This window comes from Poecilia latipinna, unplaced genomic scaffold, assembly GCF_001443285.1.
Source record: "Poecilia latipinna isolate Pla-1442-1.1 unplaced genomic scaffold, P_latipinna-1.0 Scaffold138, whole genome shotgun sequence".
NCBI lineage: Eukaryota > Metazoa > Chordata > Actinopteri > Cyprinodontiformes > Poeciliidae > Poecilia > Poecilia latipinna.
In genome coordinates, this window is record NW_015112754.1 from 224,326 (window position 1) to 243,141 (window position 18,816).

The 18,816-nt window shown below is 41.2% G+C and overlaps 1 protein-coding gene across 1 annotated transcript in view; it reads left to right on the plus strand.

The window, feature by feature from the left end:
- The first annotated feature begins 67 nt into the window (after positions 1–67).
- The window catches only part of LOC106945306 (calcium-independent phospholipase A2-gamma-like), a 26,554-nt gene continuing 7,805 nt past the window's right edge, over positions 68–18,816 (plus strand). Inside the window, exons 1-9 of the mRNA XM_015028905.1 lie at positions 68–248; positions 485–1,751; positions 2,302–2,451; positions 3,444–3,595; positions 3,747–3,841; positions 4,731–4,902; positions 6,071–6,128; positions 6,255–6,449; positions 17,521–17,716. Coding sequence (XP_014884391.1) covers positions 552–1,751; positions 2,302–2,451; positions 3,444–3,595; positions 3,747–3,841; positions 4,731–4,902; positions 6,071–6,128; positions 6,255–6,449; positions 17,521–17,716 — 2,218 coding nt within the window. The 5' untranslated portion in view covers positions 68–248; positions 485–551. The remainder of the gene's footprint in view (positions 249–484; positions 1,752–2,301; positions 2,452–3,443; positions 3,596–3,746; positions 3,842–4,730; positions 4,903–6,070; positions 6,129–6,254; positions 6,450–17,520; positions 17,717–18,816) is intronic.

Sequence of the window (18,816 nt, forward strand, 5' to 3'; positions counted from 1 at the left end):
CAATCAGTGAGTTCCTTTTATGGGCCAAGTTTTATACAGCCAATAGAGAAGCAGATAGAGCGTCACGTGAACGTTGTTATTCTTTCGACGGTCACCCTGTCGTCATTCTGGAAATTGTCTGGTTAAATAACGTCTAATGTAGTCGGACGGTGGTTATGTTTTTGTGTTAAAGCTAAACAAAGGAGGGCGACACAATGAAATAATTATGGGATGTTTTACCTCATTGAGACGACAGCATAAGAAGACAGGTATGAGTTGTTATGTCTCGAATGGCCTTTATGAAACTAACAAGTTGCGCTAAGCTAGTATCTGATCTGCAGTTGCTTTCAGCTGTTAGATTTAATCTATTTCTCCCGATAAAAGCGACAGATTCTCAAACACTAGTTTCACCATCTTACCATTTCGTCATTATTGCCTCATTTCTGTTTTCGTTTTGCGCTTCCCCCCCGCCCCCTACCTGTGCTTCTTTGTTGTCCATTTGCAGGTTAATGACAGTACGTGTAGATCTAATATTTCATCGGAAGGTGTCTGTCTTCTTTCTCTGACACAATATGAATCATAGATGGGCCCCAAATATCTGGGTGAAGATAGACAGAGCATCTTCTATGTGTCAGACTCATTCTCGCAGGTCAGCGGCTTTACTGCTCTTGTTTGGTACCTCCTCCTGTAGGATCCATGTGCAACAACCTGTTGGCTACCTCAACCTGAGGCACTTCCATCATCTGAAGACTAGAGGCAGGAAGGCATGGATCTTTAAAGCCAGCCAGGTTAGGCAGCGACTTGGACTTCACACCAGCTCCCTGTGTTTGAATACTTCAGCTTCCAGGTGGTCTGCGGGTCTGAGCCAGCACATGTCGCGGGTCAGGAGTACTTTGGACACAGTTTCCAAGGCTGTAAGTGGGACGCACACACAGCTTCTGTCCAAAATCTCTCGCCTCAAGCCAAAGGAACAGACACAGCTCCTGGCCAGTGTTGAATCTACAGCAAAACCTGAGGAAAAGGCAATCACCCCCACTCCTGCTCCCACTGTATCCACTACACCCAGTTCTTCTGCACATGCTGGCCTCTCTACTTCTGCAGCTGCATTTGATGGGAGGACCACTGCTTCCACTACTCCCGCTGGTTCTGCTCAGGTGACTGTCACCCCTGCGATTGTCACTGTGCGTGACGTTAGTAATAAAAAGCTGAGACGAGCTGCTCCCACTGTCAAAGCTACTAAGAAACAGCAGGAGGAGGAGGAGTTTCCTGCACCTCAGAGTAACAATGGGAACAAAACCACTACTTCCAAAGAAACTCAAGGACTTTTCCATCCCAGCGCATTTTCAGCCAACCTAGATGAGACCTACAGTTACTTGTCTCATCACATCAACTCTTACTTTGGCACCGGAGCAAAGACTCAGAACGAGAAAGGCGACAATGTCGACAACAACCCACCTCCCTCTCAGCCTCAGCAACCCTCCGACCTCGTACCTGTGTCCGATAAAGCCGGCCGCGCCGCTCCGGTCACCCCTTCGTCCTCCAAGAAGAGTTTGGGACAGTACTTGTCCTATTCCGCTCCCACTGTGCAGGCATTTGTTGGGAACTACATTGCTCCTCTTGTCCCTAAATTCAGAGCGGGAGAGTCTAAAAGCACCGCGATGGAGGAGAAGAAACCTGAGGCCGTGACGGTGAAACCGACTGAAAGCCCAGTTAGCAGAGAGCAGAGTGCTGCAGAGGAGAAAGCTAAGAAACTTCTGCTCCAACGGGAGAAGGTAGGTCAGCAACAACTGTGTATTTTATGTACGGCACTGTTACTTGAGCAGGGTTCTTATGTTAAACTGTTGTGTGTTTGGAGTCAAGGATGAGATTCTGTGTGTGTGTGTTAGGTTGGATATTTACCTATAGTTAAGTAGAATACGATGCCCATGCATGATGGTTGTGAGTCTATTATTGCTGTTTACACAGGGTCTCCACCCCCCCATCACTCTGTAAGTCAGCTGGTGGTGTGCTTACATCGTCTCTCAGTTCTGAGAATCTGTTTTCAAAAATAACCCCTCCCAGACATTCTGTACACATGCTGTAGAAGTGAAAACACCAAACGGCCAGTTACAGCAAAGTGAAGCTAATAAGCTATAAACATATACAATTCTTCATATATTAATTTAAATATTTTCTACTGAAAACAAAAGACAAACGTCTTGGTAAACAATACAAAAAAAAAAAAAAGTAATTTTATTACAGGCCACAATTTTAATTCATGTGTTGTGATATCTATATAACACACCACAAAATCGAACTTTTTATTCTCCCCCCCCCTCTCAGATCATAGCCAGGGTGAGTGTGGACAACCGCACCCGGGCTCTGGTCCAGGCTCTCCACAGAGCATCAGACGTCAGGGTCTACATCAGCAGGGTGGAGGACTTAAGTTACCACCTGCTGGAGTTTCCAGAGACCCGTGGTGTAGCAGTCAAGGTGAGGGATCAACAGTCCGTCTTCTTTTCCCCCTTGGTGGGGCCTGTCGATGCTTTCGCAGATGTTTGTCTAGCACAGATTAGTCTGGTTTGCTTTTAGTGCTTAGTGACTGAACTCACAGTGTAATATGACATTCATCTGTTCATCTTTTTGTGATTAAAGTGTAAATGAATATTATAACACTCACCATAGCTTTTTCTTATTAAACACAGATTTACTCTATTTTAATGTTAGCCTTGAAACATAATAAGAAATGCCCAACTGATCTGACATTGTATTGATTACCTTATATTATCATTTTTTTCTCCTCTATCTGCGCTGCTGGATGAGCAGCTGTTTAATGCTGGATGTTTCTGTTATTTATTATTCAGCTGCTATGTAAAGAGTTCCACTTGTTTAGATTAATTTCACTTTTTGCTGAACTGCAGTGTGTCAAAACAAGTTTGCTGTCATTTGATATGCATACAGTAATAATAATGTTATCAGTTGTTAGTTCAGGATGTTATTGAGAGAACATGAGAAACCGTCTATGGATGTTGTGATCCGTCTTTGTAATTTAAATGGAATCTTTGGGTGTACGGCAGGCTGTGTTAACATAAAATTGGCTTCACCGCACTTTCCTGAACTGTAGGATATTTCAAATGATAAATCCGGTTACATCATTTGAGATATGAAGCTGATTATTTTTTTTTTTTTCTTAAAACAGCCTGCCATATTGGGTACTCATTGCTAGTGTATTTGTTTGGCCTTTAGAAGTGACTTAATTCTTCCTGGAGTAGATTTAACAAGGCATCAACATTTTAGTCTATATTTCCGTGATAGCACCACACAGATCTGAGGTTATCATGATGTGGCTGTCCTGTTCCTCTGCCTGCTCCTTCTTCTATATTTGACTTTGTATAGCTTGTCCATCCATTTCTGTTCATATAATGCCATAGTTGATGAACAGCATCTTTTTGCTCTCTCTTCTTCTCCCCTTTCATGTTTGCCAGGAGAAGGTCATTCCTTGTCTGCTGCGTTTAGAGCAGGCCAACGACCCGGGCTTAAGGGCTGCAGTCAGAGAAGCTCTCGCCTTGGTTGGCTATCATAAACCTGTAAAAGGCCGTGGGATACGAATCCTGTCCATAGACGGAGGAGGTTTACGGTACAGATTTAGCTCTTTTTCTCCTCCTTGCTGCTGAATATGTGTCATGCATCAAACAGTGTCCCGAATCACTAAATATTCAACTGTCCAGTCAGTGCTTTCTGTTTGAATAGACCTTCTGCTCTTGTGTGTCTGACATTTATTCCTTCAGGGGAGTTCTTGCCCTTCAGACCTTACAGAAGCTGGAAGCCCTGACCGGCAAACCCATCCATGAACTGTTTGACTATATTTGTGGTGTCAGCACAGGTATGTTGTCCTTCTGCCCTATTTCACCGCGTGCAGACTGAAAGCATGTTGGTGGATTATGAAAGCAGAGTGCAACACTAAGAAGGATACCGGCTGAACTGTCAGTGCAGATCGCTAAGTGACCCATTTTGTGGCTCGGCTTTTGCTTAGACCTCAGTTTCCCCGACAGCAATGACCTCGATGTTTAAACGTGTTCAAACATTACATAAAGCAGTGACGTGACGCCACACAGCTGGATGTTAGGCCAGCGTCAGCATTATCCCGTTTGATGAATTGTAGTTCACACAGATTATTTGACAGGATTATATTCTGTGAGCAAATCTCCAGAATGTTATTAAAAATCGCTGGAAAGATTAAAATTGTAAAATGTTGAAACCGTTTTTAAATTGATCTACTACTGGGATAGTTTTACTGCTCTCTAGTAACTGAAAATGCCACAAGAGGGCGCTGTGGGCCTTTTTCAGACTCCTTCTACATAACGCAGCAGATTGAACAGAAGCATTTTATAAGCTGAGCAGTGTTTTTAACGTTCTCTCAGCCTTAATCTCCAACAGTTGGAGGAGTTATTGTACTTGAAGATTTAATGCATGTTGACAAATAATAATGCGGTCTGTGTGCCAGATACACTGTGCTCATTTAAACCACATCTGCCCAGTTTGATTGCCCACATTATTCTTGTAGATCTAAATCGCTTCTCTCACAGTTACATTGTGCAATTTTAACTGTGTAAGTGAACATTTAGCTTGGCTGTTGTTCTTTATTTAGGATTAAACGCAGAAGCTTTTTATTATTATTATTATATACCAATCCAGCATCATATTTCAACCTAGTCCTTTTTTTTTTTTTTTTTTTTTTTTTTTTTTAATGGTTTTATGTGTTTTTACCTCAGGAGCTGTCATAGGGTTCATGCTGGGCGTGATCCAAATCCCTGTGAAAGAGTGCGATGATCTGTACCGGAGGCTGGGCTCAGACGTTTTCAAGCAGAACGTGATTTTAGGCACTGTGAAAATGGGCTGGAGCCACGCTTTCTATGACAGCGAGGCGTGGGAGAACATCCTCAAGTCAGTTTCACTGCTGTCGTTCATCGTTGAGTAAATATTGTTAGTTATTTAGAGTTAAAATGGCAAACAATTCTTGTTTTTGTTTTTTTGTTTTTTTTATCTTTGCAAGTCATTGACACTGAAGAGCTGTGTTATTATTGATTGGCCATAAAATAAAATAAAACAATGTTGAGATGATTCCTAAATCAGTCACTGTAAATGTGGGTCTATAATCCAGTCAAAAGTATATATTATAATTCTTTTAACATGCAGTGCTGAACAAAGGGCTAGATGCACCAATAACCTTGTATTTTTTGAACTCAAGAAGTAAAAATTGATCAAAAGTTCCCCCGTCTTTCTAAAGTTCTTTTAAAGTTCTTCTTTGACTCCTACAACTTTGTGAAGCATTTTCAGACTGCACACTAAGACTATTTTCAAAGGAAAAGTGTAAGAACGCTATGTCATGCATTTCAAACCTTTACATAATGTAATGGTTTAATTGGTGGGGGGTATCCAAAGTGAGATGACCCTGTGCAGAAAATTATTTTTCCCCTAATCCCGTGTCTGGTTATGTCACACTTTACACAAACAACTGTTAGCTGTAACTAACAGTTGGGTTTTGGGTTGTCCTGCTTCATCTCAGGCTGATTGAACTCATGACCAGACATTTTCCTTTAGGAGTTGTTTGTGAGTTTACGGTTCCATCATTTGCTGGTAGTCATCCAGGTCCTTAATCAGCAAAAGAGCTCCAGACCATCATGCTACCACTACCATGGTTGATCTTCGTTTTCGAAAATGCTGCATTAGTTTTTTTTGTTTTTTTTTTTCTCATCTATATGCAGAATAATTTAAATATTAAGAGTAGCAATGAGAAAGCAAGAGCATGTTCTGAATAGTTTAAAAGACAGATAATCAGAGATTGAAATATAATATATATTTTTAGTATTCTTCGTGTTGTCACATAACATTTCTAAATTCTGTTGTTTTTAGATTTGACAAGGGAGCCAATCACTTCTCCACATGGTTTGGTTTGAACACCTCTTGTCCTCTAATATATGAAGTCATATATGAATCATTTGAAAACTACATTTCCTATTTACATTTCGGTGTGGGGGACAAAAAACAGACAAAATCTATAATATAACAAGCTGAATCTGAAGAGAATTGACATGCTGTTATCCCTCTGTAGGGAGAAAGTGGGCTCCCACATCCTTGTGGAGACGTCAAGAAATCCCGATTGCCCCAAGGTAAGCTTTAGATCCTTTTATTCTTCTCTCCTGTTTGTCCTGCCTTCTTTTTTTTATTAGCTTTTTTTTTTTTTATTAGCTTCACACTCAAAGAACCACCTCTGTTGTTGTTTTCTGAACCTACAGGTGGCAGCTGTGAGCACCATCGTGAACCAGGGGCTTCCTCTGAAGGCGCATGTCTTCAGGAACTACAACCTGCTGCCCGGGGTGCGCTCCCACTACCTGGGGGGCTGCCAGTACCAGCTGTGGCAGGCCATCCGTGCCACGTCAGCAGCCCCCGGGTACTTCCAGGAGTTCAAACTGGGAAATGATCTCCACCAGGTCAGACACATTAGCTCACAGAGCAAATACCTGGGTATTAATTTGTCGTGTTCCTTACAGGAAATCTACGATTATAGACATTCGGTTCTTTACTACCTGCACATTTGAGATGGTTTCACATGTAATTGGCTCTACATTCACTCGACGTGCATACATTTAGTGTTCCCAGACAGTTTTAGCTGCTCGTAATTAGAAACAACATATTTCGTCCTGAAAAACCACTCGTGCTGCTTTTTATGCAAAAGCAAATAATTACAGAAGCTGTTAAAAAATGTGCATGCATTAAGGCAGAGACGTCTCTTTCCACGCTGTGCACCACATCCTCTGCCGGCTGACCTTTTCTTGGTTTCTTCCACTTCTTGCTCCTGTGAAGGTTCAATTTTAGCAATCCTTCAGTTCAAATTCATCCTGTATACAGTATTCTTCATCTGTGCGACAACGCAGCAGCAGTCCTCTGCTACACACTACAGAATTCATTGTCGGGCTGCCGAATTAAAATGATTTGAGCATTCATGGCTGAGGATGAAAAAAATGGAAGGATTTCAAGCAGCCTAATGAGAAAAATCCTCTGCACAGTAAGAGGGAAGCAGGAACTCTATTTTTTTTTTTCCAACAGTCTTTATTTCCAGTCAGCTATATTTTTACTGGAGAGTGAAGCAGCAGAGTCGTTGTGAGGAACACTTAAATCCATCATCTGCTGCAAAGTGGGATGCATTAGCCAACAGAAACCTAACGAAGCACCTTTCTGCTTTAGCATTTTACTGATCAATATGCGCTCCTCCTTCACTCTGAGCTCAGGCAGAACACAGGGATGATGTTTGTTTAAAAAAAAAAAAAAAAAAAAAAAAAACACCAGAAAGGACTAGTAAAGCTACTGCCTTGATGTGTTCAAAATTGTACTACTAAGTTGTTGCAATTAGAAATAAAAAGCACACAGAGGCAAAAATCACAGTTTTCAGCTCCTCATCTGACTGTCATTCACAATATAGATGTAATCATTGCATCAAAGGCCATAACGAGCTTCGACACTTCTAATTGGAAGCCGGGTTTCTCCGTATATGTGAATTGGCAAGTGCAGGGGTGAGAGAATGAAAGAGACTCGTTGATGAAAACCCACCTATAGCAGGAGATTTCCCCAGCACGCCATCTTCCAGGTTTTCCTCTACTTTGAGTTGCATAATTTATCCCGACCGCTGCGTCTCCCTGCTCACACACACCAGCAATTTGCCTGCTGCATTTGCTTTGTCGGAACAAAGAGACAGACTGTCTAATTGTGGAATCGCTTTTACAAACTCCGTTCGTTTACAGATGCCAAGAAACCTCACGCCGAGTGAGGTTGAGGCGGCGTCAGTAGTTCAGACCACGTGCAACATATCCCACACGTAAAATTAGTTCATTGGTTGTTTTCATGCTTTTTCAGTGACGCACTATCGAGTCATCAAAATTAGCCAACTTTTTCAAAACGGAAACATTTGCCATTTTCAAATGCCTGCTCATTAAGCGTTTTATGATTTTTTTAAAAAAAAAGAAAAATCAGATCAAGATTAAGGTAGAGCTACACCAAGCAACAGCTGTGAGCGATTGCTGACTTGATGGGCAAGGACCGAAAAACAGATTATTTTTCTGTTCAGTCAACGCAGCAACGTTAAGAGCTCCCTCCATTTTCAGCCTATAAAGACATCAATCAACTGCATGTACACTACTGCTCTTTTCATTGGGTTGAATAAAATCTACATAGAGGTCAGGAACTGGTGATTTGACATATTATGGCAGGTAAATTGTCTGGTGGTTTCAGAACCACTGTCTCTATCAAACAACAATTTTTAAATTGGATTTTAATGGTGAGACCAATAAGACGGCTGTGAATCGGTATTGACAAGGACAAGTCCGATTGGTACACCTCCAGGTCTGGGACGTATGCTTTGATGAATAAATAGGGACGGATTCAAAACCAGTTCATCTGTCATTTTGTTATTTGTTGGTTAATTTTTGTACAGTCAAATTTACAATTAACAGAAAATGTACACATAGAAGTGTTTAGGTCTTGTAGTCCATACCAGAAATTTGACCTCAAAGTGCTTTTATGACTTTGTATTTTTGTATTTTTTTGTATTATTTTTTATTTTTCATATAAAACACTTTGAACTGCCTTGTTGCTTAAATATGCTATGCAAATAAGCTTGATTGATTGATCGAAAGAAAACCAGAAACAGGCATGGACACTTTCGTAAGGCACTCTAAATGTTAAACTGATGTAGAAGCTACGGAGGCTTAGAGATTTGTAAAATAGCTTTTTCATTAATGCTGTTATTGGTTTTGATGAGTAAATGGGGATTTCAATTTTTGTTCATTAAAGCAAAGAAGCTAAGAGAGAGGGTTTTACTGCAGGTAAGATAGTTATGTCATTTTCTCTTAACAGCACACAGCTTTGAAACTATAAACCACTTCTTTAAATTTTAGATTTAATGCTCGTCAGAGAATAACATTCTCAGAGTAAAACACATTTTTTTTAGTTATATCAATGGTTTCCACAGTTTAGTATCCATATTCATGTCCGTCCAGCTTTAAACGCCATCCAGTCGGATGACTTTATTTACTGGCTACTTGAAGCCATTGACGAACACAACATGCTTTCAGTATGATGTCAGGATTCCCTAGAGAGACAGTCATCTCAGTCTTTCCCTTTACCACCCACAGACTTTTTCTTCTAATTCAAGCCCCAAACAATCACCCCGTTGTGCGGGCGAGCGCCGGAGTCGGTATGCCGTGCGCAGACGGCCAACCGTCGGAAATCTCTCGCCCTGCGTCTCAAGCGAGTCGACGGTTTGGTGGCGTTTCTGCGAGTCTGCAGGCTCATATGTAAATCCGACAGAGCCTCAGCTGTAGTTTCCGATCAGTGACGTTGGAGAAATTGTAACTTGGGGCGAGACTTTTGAAGCAGAGCAGCTGTGGCATTATCAAAGCCTCGCCCTCTGATGCCGTTTCCTCAGAAGGGATGCTTTCTGTAGGGATAAGGACAGAAAAGAGTGATGAAAACGAGGTGATGAAAGGAAGGAGGATGACTATGTTCCACATCAAGTCTTTCAGTTATCGCAGCCCTAAATAACACGGAAGTACAAGACCTCAGGCGCTTCACAAAGGATGCTACGGCATGCGTGGAATGGCGAGAAGGACCCAGTCGTTCCGCCTGGTTACCATGGTATCTGGTGAGGCGATGGAAAGGAATGGGGGAAGATTGTTTTGTGCCCATCTTTACCAGCATTTGGCAAAAAAAAGGCATTAAACAAGTGACCACTGACACCCCCCAGAGCGACCTGATGAGAGCCCCAGCAGGCCACCATGCTCTGCAGAAAGACTTTACACAGCTGTAAATGGACTAGGTCAGATCGCCGCTCTCATTTTTTTCCACTAATGAAGAGCAAATTTTAAACATTAGCTCAAGAAGACATTAAATCTGGCTTCTGAAAGAAGAGAGTGTTACATAATCAACTTTTCTAAAAGGCCAGCTGAAGAAATCGCAACCTTTTGGAGCTCCGTTTTCACTCGCTCGCTCTCTCTCTCCCTCTCTCTCTCTCTCGCTCCCTCCTTTCAGTGTGAATCTTTTGTTAATAAATTAGGCATTCAGCCCAACAGTGAGGAGAGCAGAGATGTAAAATTCAGGAACAGTAACACGGGATCCTTCTGGAAGCTGTTATGTCTTAGCTGTCCCTCTGTAATAATCTTTAAAAGCTTGGCTATGAGGATAGAGCTTAAGCATTTTAGCCCTGCTGCAGAGAACTTTCTCTTTATGTTTGTGCCCAAAGGGGAAAAAACAAACGGACTTACAGAAAAACTATAGGAGGTTTTAATGCTATCAAGCAGACCTTCATCTGATTAAATTTCACACAGAGTGCTTTTGGATTATGTTGTTAATTACTGATGAACCTTTGGGATATATGGGGTGAATGTACAGTGCATTGGAAAAAAATATTTCCAGCCCTTAAATCCCATCGCATTTCAACTACAAGCTTCATTGTTTTTTATTAGGATTTTATTTGTTAGATCAATGTAGCAGTAGGTAGATTTACGGCCCAAAACTTGGACCGAGTCGGACTGAAATTATTTGTTTGATGGTCGGGTCGGGCTTCTGTGGCGCGTTTAATAAGACTACAATATGTACAGCACAGAAAAGCTAAACGAGAATATATAAAGATGGAAACATGGGCTTTAATAATTTCAACTAATAATCTAAAAGGTGTGCCACGCATGCTGCATGTATTCAGATACCTTCAATTAAAATTCAGTGCAAACGATTGCCTTCAGAAAGCTCTTTTGGTAAATGGTGCTCACCGGTGTATGATTTGATCTCGGTACAAATCCACCAGTTTTCTAATGATCTCTGAGGTTTGCTGGAGCTCATCAGTGATTAAACAGCATCGTGAAGACCAAACAGAAAGGTTATGGGTAAGTTGGTGGGGAATTGGTTTGGTTCTGAATCAATATTGTGAACTTTTAACGTCTCCTGGAGCGCGGTTCAAAAGTGTGGCGTCAACTGAAATCTACCAAGACGTGATTGTCCACATAAACTGACAGGGTGGACAAGGAGATGCCTACGGCTCGGGTCAATTATGTAACTGCTAACTGTACTCTACAAATCTGGCTACAGTGGAAGAGCGGATGTAAATGCATGCGATTGCTTTTGCTCGTGTTGAGACACATGTTTGTGGATTAGATTGGTCGGGTGATTATGCAGACACTCTGGTGTTTAATAGCTCTTGCAAATCTTCCCAAATCTTCTACTCTGACAGTACATCAAGCAATGAGGAGACAGATTTTTTTTTTTTTTTTTTTTTATTACAGCCGCGCCTCCAGATGTAATTCTCCAGGGTAGTCCACAGCTTTAAATCTTCAATTTGAAGTTTTATTGAGATCCAAATCTGTGCTCAATATGAGAAGAGCATGGAATTAAATTTATATTGTAAAGTAGGCAATCATTACATGAGCTCCATGCTGTTATGGAGTGAGGACATAAAGGAGCAACTGAGCCAAATCAATCTGAATCACTCCACAGATTTTCAGTTCGAGCTGAACGAGCACAGCCGGCAAATCTGATTAATCGTTTAATCAGAAGGTATTTGTGAATTCAGAGAATGTCTAGGAAAGAGCCTGTCTCACTTACTGTGTCTCCCTGAGGCAAAGTCGAAACATCTACACATGGATTCCTCCTCTGTTTAGAGCTTGAGAGGATGATTTGAACCTTACCATGACCTTTGGCATCTGTGGAGCTAAAGGCCAAATGGAGAACCGGTCGGCATAATTACATAATATGGCATGAAGACCTCTCACTTGACCTGTCCACCACATTGGAATGATACTCTCACAGATTCTGCTCTCATCTTTGCTTTTCACAATGGAGTCTTTCATTGTGGTTTGGATTCCACTTGACGAGGGGAATTTCCTAAAGTCTCAGTTTTTTTTCTTTCTGATTACATACAAATACACCAAGATTGGGAATCTTAAGAGACCTTATGATTCAGTTACCACTCAGAGGGCTATGATGCAAATGGATTATTAACGTAACAAGGTTCCTTCCCCTCCTTGCCCCGAAATAACACAACAGCCAACGATCACATTCTAATAATGTAGAGCCAAAGACACTTCAGTTGAGCAAAAAAGAAGAAGAAGTACCTCAGACAATAAAATTCACAAAACATTTGTACCAGCAGCTCTGACAGAAATGCTTACGGACCTCAGCACATTTCGAACTAACATTGACGGCTGACCTTATTCACAGGTAAACAGCGAAGCCTGCTTTTCTTACCTTATCCGACATTCCTCTGCTACTTGCAGTTATAATTCATTTAAAGCTGTTTGTTGGGCTCTCAATCACTCTTCTCTATTGGAGAATGCAACATTTTGTTTGTAGTGATTGTCATGACTTTGTTCTCGTCTAAGTGTTGTTAATTCCCCGAGTCCATAGTTCTGAACAATCCTAGAGCAATCCTAGAAGCTTTAAACTTTTTCTGGGCTGTGGTGAAGCCTTGAGATCATTTGCTCATCATTTGAAAGGTAGCAGGCTACTGTTAGCTGTTTTATTTCCACCTGTGGAACGAACCGTGAAAAATAGTTTCTGATGTATGTTGTAATTCTGAATATTTCAGATTCGTCTTACAAAGCTTGAATTTGGCTCAAGACATATTTTCCTCTTCGGTGGGCATTGGGTGAGAGGTGGAGCACTTCCTTGATGGGTTGTTCATCTATGACAGGGCAACATAGACATCCATGAACGCACACACCGTAGGGTCAATTTTAAGAAACCAATTACCGAACATGCATGTTTCGGGAGTGTGAGTACCCCCAAGGGAGAACATGTAAAGTCCATTTAAAAAGACCTTCAGCCATGACTTGAGCCATGGATCTTGCTGCTTATTAGTTTTATGACCCAACAGTAATTTTAATAACAGGTTTGAGCAACAGGAGAAGTTTATAAAACACTAGAGACCTCCACCAGCGTTCCAGAGGACCCACTCAGGTTGCTTCTTCAGCTCAGCTGTGTCTTATCTGGACAGCACTGCTTTAGTCAGCTACAGACCGGACTGTGGTGGTCATTTTGTCATCTTGTTCAATTTTAGCAGGGCTCCTGAGGTCTGAGGGTAAGCAGAGTCTCATTGGAAATAAAACAGTCAAAATAAAGGATCAGCTCACATTAAAACAACAATTTTATTACTGCGCCACATGTAATGACATTGACGATTTCTTGCACAATAAAGTACAATAGAGACTATTTTGAACACTTAATTATCTACTGTGAAATGAAATGAAAAAGAGCCTTTTGTGCACAACAGTCAGGTTGTGAACGATATCAGTGGATGTCCAAGGCTTATGTAATGCTTCTCTAATAATCCCCTAATTAACTATGAAAAAGGACTCTCATTTGTGGAGCTTCATTGTAAATCATGGCAGAGCTCAGTGCCCTGTCCTGTCCCTGTCAAAGAAGCCCAGAGGAGGAAGTATAATGACCACAGTCACTTTAGTGGAGCTGTGACAGGAATGCCACACCAGACGCACAATGTAGTTTCACTTCATTAAGGCTTAAACAAAAGGTGTCTTCATCTTTCTCCTTTGGCTGCTAAGACAGGAGTTTACCCACACTTTAGAGTGAGCAAGATATTGAGAAATAGAAGCTGAGCGGAGAGGATAAAGTTTTCTGTCCCCGTTAATGTGAGCTGACATACTCTGGGGCATGAAATTACTTTTTCTGATCCTGAAGATAGCACCTCTTTCCCATTCAGCTCAGGCCTTCAACTCTGAGGCAGCTTAAAGCGGGCACAATGAAGATAAGCTGCCCAAAATTAATGAGAACTGATAGATTTTTAACAGGAGCGCATGCGACATCATGCAGATGTTCAGGCGTTGCTCGTGGACATCTTGGCGGGGCAGGGCTACAGATTTAACTGAGCTGATGGTGAACTGATCTCCAAAAGGCGTAGAGCTCAAAATGAAACATTATTTTCACAAACTGACTATCTGCCAATGATTTAACTAGTGGATTAATGCCTTGCTGGTGTTTGTGTTCCCACAGACACTTTGGCTCTTTATGAGATTGTAAGAACTACAGCTTTCACACAGTCACAGCAAGAAAAGGTCATAAAATGCAAATTTCTGGGTTTCATGAATTATCTTAAAACCTTATTTCAACAGTCAACGGCCATTAGCTTCTCTCAAAAGAAATAATGATACTAGAAAAAAAAATCACACTGGCAAATGATGTTTTAGTAAGTTAGTAAACTTTATTTACATAGCACCTTTTACAGGTCAGAATCCCCAAGGCGCTTTAGAAGACGACTTGGTGGAGCAAACTTTTTGTTTGTGCACAGCTTGTTGGAGCATAGAGACTATAAATATTGCCTTTGTCTGTATGTCTAAATGCCATAGCAGTCATGTACATTTTGAAATCTTATATCTGCTGTAATTGTTGATAAATGAAACATTACAGCACTTTTGTCTTAAGTGTAGACCTTCCACTAGAGACAAAAAGAAAACAAAAATATATGTTCAGTTTTAGTTTTGATATTTATTGATACGTCCATTGAACAAGCAGTGGGAAAAAATAGTAAAACTAACATTCCCGGTCATACAGACCGTTTTGGGGGGTTTAAAACATCATTAATTATTGTGACAACGATGAATCAAAGTTTTTATCATGATTAGACATTTAAAATGATAAATGATGCCTTATACGATAAATGCACCCCCCCCCCACTCCTGCATTTACAAGGCCACAGGATAATCCCAGGCTTGCTTTGATCCTCTTGAGCAAATAACTACCAGCTTCCTACAAAAAGCGAGATATACAATCAAAACAAAGCACCGGGTGTTTCAGGAAGTTGCATTTCAAAGTTAGAATTTCTCTCGTTTTGATAGAAGTTTAACCTCAAAGGGGAAACACATCCATCAGAGAGCATCGTTTGACGGGGATGAACCCTCCGAGGACTTGTATCTTGTGACACATGGCAAATTGCAGTTTGAGCAGCTTTGGTCTCGCAAATCCTTATAGATGGAAGCAACCTCTGCCTCGCGTCACGTTGCCGCTTTGACCGGCAGCTGGAGTTTGAGAGCTTTGCAGATCGCCGTTATAAAATGCATTGTTTCTAAATTCAGTGCAGCAAATCCAGCAAACAGATTTTTCTGCACCTTCCACGGTGGTTTGGTATCCGTAAAGCTGACTTGTTACTTCATGCTATAGTTTAAAAAAAAAAAAATGCAAAATTTGAATCTGTGTGTAATCAATAAGTCATAAAAAAGAAAAAAAAAAAGAAAATGTATGCTCTGAATTATCCAAGCAGGTGTTTTGCAATGGAGGCAACATTCGACCATGAATGCTGTAATGTTGCTTGCCTTGGCACACGGTGTGAAACGAGCCACTGTTCCTCTGAAGCTGCCCTCCGGCCATCAGCACGGAGAGGCCATAACTGGACCCGGGCTGCTGCCTTAATTGACACACAGTTCAGAAAATGGAGCCTCACACAGCGCGAGTTGGCGATAAGAAAACTGCTTAGTTGTTTTGTTTCCAGCTGGGCTTGCCTGGTGCCCGCTGCAGTAAGTCACGCTTTAGTCTCCATCAGGAGCATTTCCAATCCAAGCGTTTTCCCCCTTTCCTCCAATTTCTTTCTGTCTTTCTTTGCCAGCCGAGCTGCCGCTGCTGCATAATGATGTGCTTTGGACAAATGTCCACCTCAGCAGTTCTGCTGTGCTTTGTGGCAGAGTTAAGCCCTCTTTGTGGGACTTTTCTCTATTGGCCTGTTAGACCAATTATCTGTCACACTGGTTTGCTTTAGAAGTATTAGCTAATGTGTAGGTTTACTCAGAAATGACTCGCGCAGTATGTTTTAAAAGGAATGATTCCCATCAACTTCTAAGATGTTGGATATGATTTAAATTCAGAAAAGAAACGTACTCATCCTTTAGTCTATTTTTGAAAGTCTTTTCTTTGTACAAAGACCAGAATATCATGAAACTAAGCAAAATATAAGCCATAGGTTACATTTGAAGAAAAAGAGAAGCACATTTTGACTCACATAGGGACTGAAGTAAATACAGGTTCCATTGTTCTCTGTATTTATTTGCATCGCTGGTAAATATGTTAGGTCTTTAAAAATAAATAGATTTTTATGGCATAATCAGCATAATCTCACACTAACAAATGCAGGCACATGACCTCACTAATTTTCCTCCTCATTGTGCATAGCGGCAAGATTTACTTGAACCTAGTCACTTTCCCAACTTCTGAAGATCAGCACCTAATTTGCTTTATCGGCATTCTCTTTTGTCTTTCCCATCATAAGGCGTAAAAATTGGCCCCTGTGGCCCACGTCCAGACCCAAGGGAAGCGGGAAGTTTTGCGTATCATTTCCTATTACAAGATTAGATTTTTTTAAATGTTGGCTCAGTGTAATATTGCAATGCAGTAATTGTAGAAACAGATGCTCCATCATTATAAGCTTGAAGGCCAAATCTCTGCAACATTAAAACTACACTGATACTAACATATTGTATTTAAATAAGTCTTTACAAGAAGTGGCAATAAGAGTAGAGTGAGCTCTAAAAGTATTTTCATTTTTTATATTGATTGGCTTAATGCAGGGTATTGAATGTACACTATAAGTCCATGGTAAATCAAAGCAGACATCGTTATGATGCATTATCTGTAATCATTATGAAAATGTTAACATGCAAACAGTAGCAAATAATCCAAGACCCTTGTGTCTGGGACATGCTGACCATCCCTCATCTGCCATGCTGTTGCATGTGTATTTGATACTGTATCCGCTCTTAATGTCGTCCAGGCCGTCTGTGCTGTTTTCCTGATATTTGTACTAATGCAAGTGTCTTTTCAGGCAGTTCAAATATGTTTTTCTACTTTCTATACTCTCTCAAATTTTCTGCAGATGTGTATGTGTGTTTTTGTTAGACCTTTAAACGACCTATGTTGACACACCCACATAATTATACACATCGACTCAAAGCAAGAATGCTCTTTCGAATCAAACATCCACGTATACCCAGTCATATGAGCAAGCACTCTTCCCTTTGCTGTGTCCCCAGACACTAGGGGGCCCCTGCGGCTCCCGCTGCCCCCCGCCGGGCCTCTTTAATGAGGACTGGCCCCGGTGTGTTTGATCCCGCTGCCAGCTCGCAGCCCTGTGGCCCCATCAGCCTCATGCCTATTCAACAATCCCCACAGCCTCTACAGTGACTCCCTCCAGTGCCTTGGGTACAGTATGGATCCACAGCAAAAGCTCTCCCAGGCGCCTGCTTGGTATCAAAGCTAGCTGAGATGAAAATGTGGAGAAGGGATGAAAAAAAAAAAAAACCCTCAACAGTTTAGCTCTGTTTTTTGTAGATGTGCAAGCAGCTCCTCAGCTGTACATTGATGCTTATTTTTATTATTATTTTTTTAAAAGTGATTAAATAAAAAACAAGTCTCTTGACTTCAAGAATCTGTTCATGCTTTTAGATTAATTTGGGTTTTCCTTCTGATCGTCTTGTGATATCCGGTCTCAAACACAGGACTTCTTCTGTTTCTACTCAGGACGGAGGTCTGCTGATTAACAACCCGACAGCGCTCGCGATCCACGAGTCTAAGTGTTTGTGGCCCGACACGCCGCTGGAGTGTGTCGTGTCGCTCGGCACAGGACGCATCGAAACCGCCGGCAAGACCAGCGCCACTTATACGAGCCTCAAAACGAAACTCGCCAACGTCATCAGCAGTGCCACAGATACCGAGGGTAGGTGACACAAAATGTCAGAAAAACTGATCTTAAGTCAGACAAAAATTTGAATGTACCGTATTGTCTGCACATTACGAGCTCTAGAATAAATTATTTGTTCTCTTTCTTGTTTTGCAAAATTTGAAGACAAATGAATATTACAATGAAACCTCTTCGATTCTGTCTATTTCCAAAAGAATATGACAAAACCAAAATATTAAAGATTATAAAGGCTCTTTAGAGCTTTAAAGGGAACCTATTGCCACACTACTGTTTTACATTATATTTATGTATTGACTTGGGGGAGGTGAGTGGAAAATGAGTTTTGAACACTGTATATTTTCCCTTCCACTTTCCAGTTACGCACTTCTCTGCTCTGTCCTGTTGCAGACATGTCAAGCTAAAGGGTCCTAAGAAGCATCTGGCCCACGATACAATTTCATAAATAGATTATTAATGGTTCACCAATAGCTTTGTAGCGTTTACACCAATCACACTACATATCCCATTATTCACCACAACAGTTGCTCACAGCTCAACCTGCACCTTTCCCGCGTTGTCAAATAGTTACAAACCAAGTCAGACTTGCGAGGTTTCCAAGTGCACATTTTGCTGATGAGGAGTTTACTGAGTTTGCAGAGCACCGCTGACTTTAACGCACAATCTGAAACTGTTTATAGAACCACAGCGCAACAAGGTAAAGCGGTCCACGTAGCTTTAACTCTATACGCCTGAGACGATACCCCATCTCCACATTCAACCTGCTCAAAAACTCGACATGTTTGGCAGCGTGATATGCCTCTGAGAGCAACTGTTCTCTGTAAGGAAGGCGAAGCGATTCCACACCACAACATGAAAAGACAAATGCTTCTCGGAGGAAGCAAAACATCTCTGTGTTGAGACATTGCTGCCATTGTCGTGTTTTTTGTCAGGTTTTTCCCAGACTTTTCATAGAGTAAATATATATGGCACTTTCTGGAATCAATTTGTGTTTGTTACATTTTTTTTCCATCTGCTCAGATTTTTTATTCAAGTTAAAACAAATTTATTTTACATTTTTGAGTGAATGTTAATCCTGTTTGACCGGGACATAGCCCATGTAAAATATATATATATAT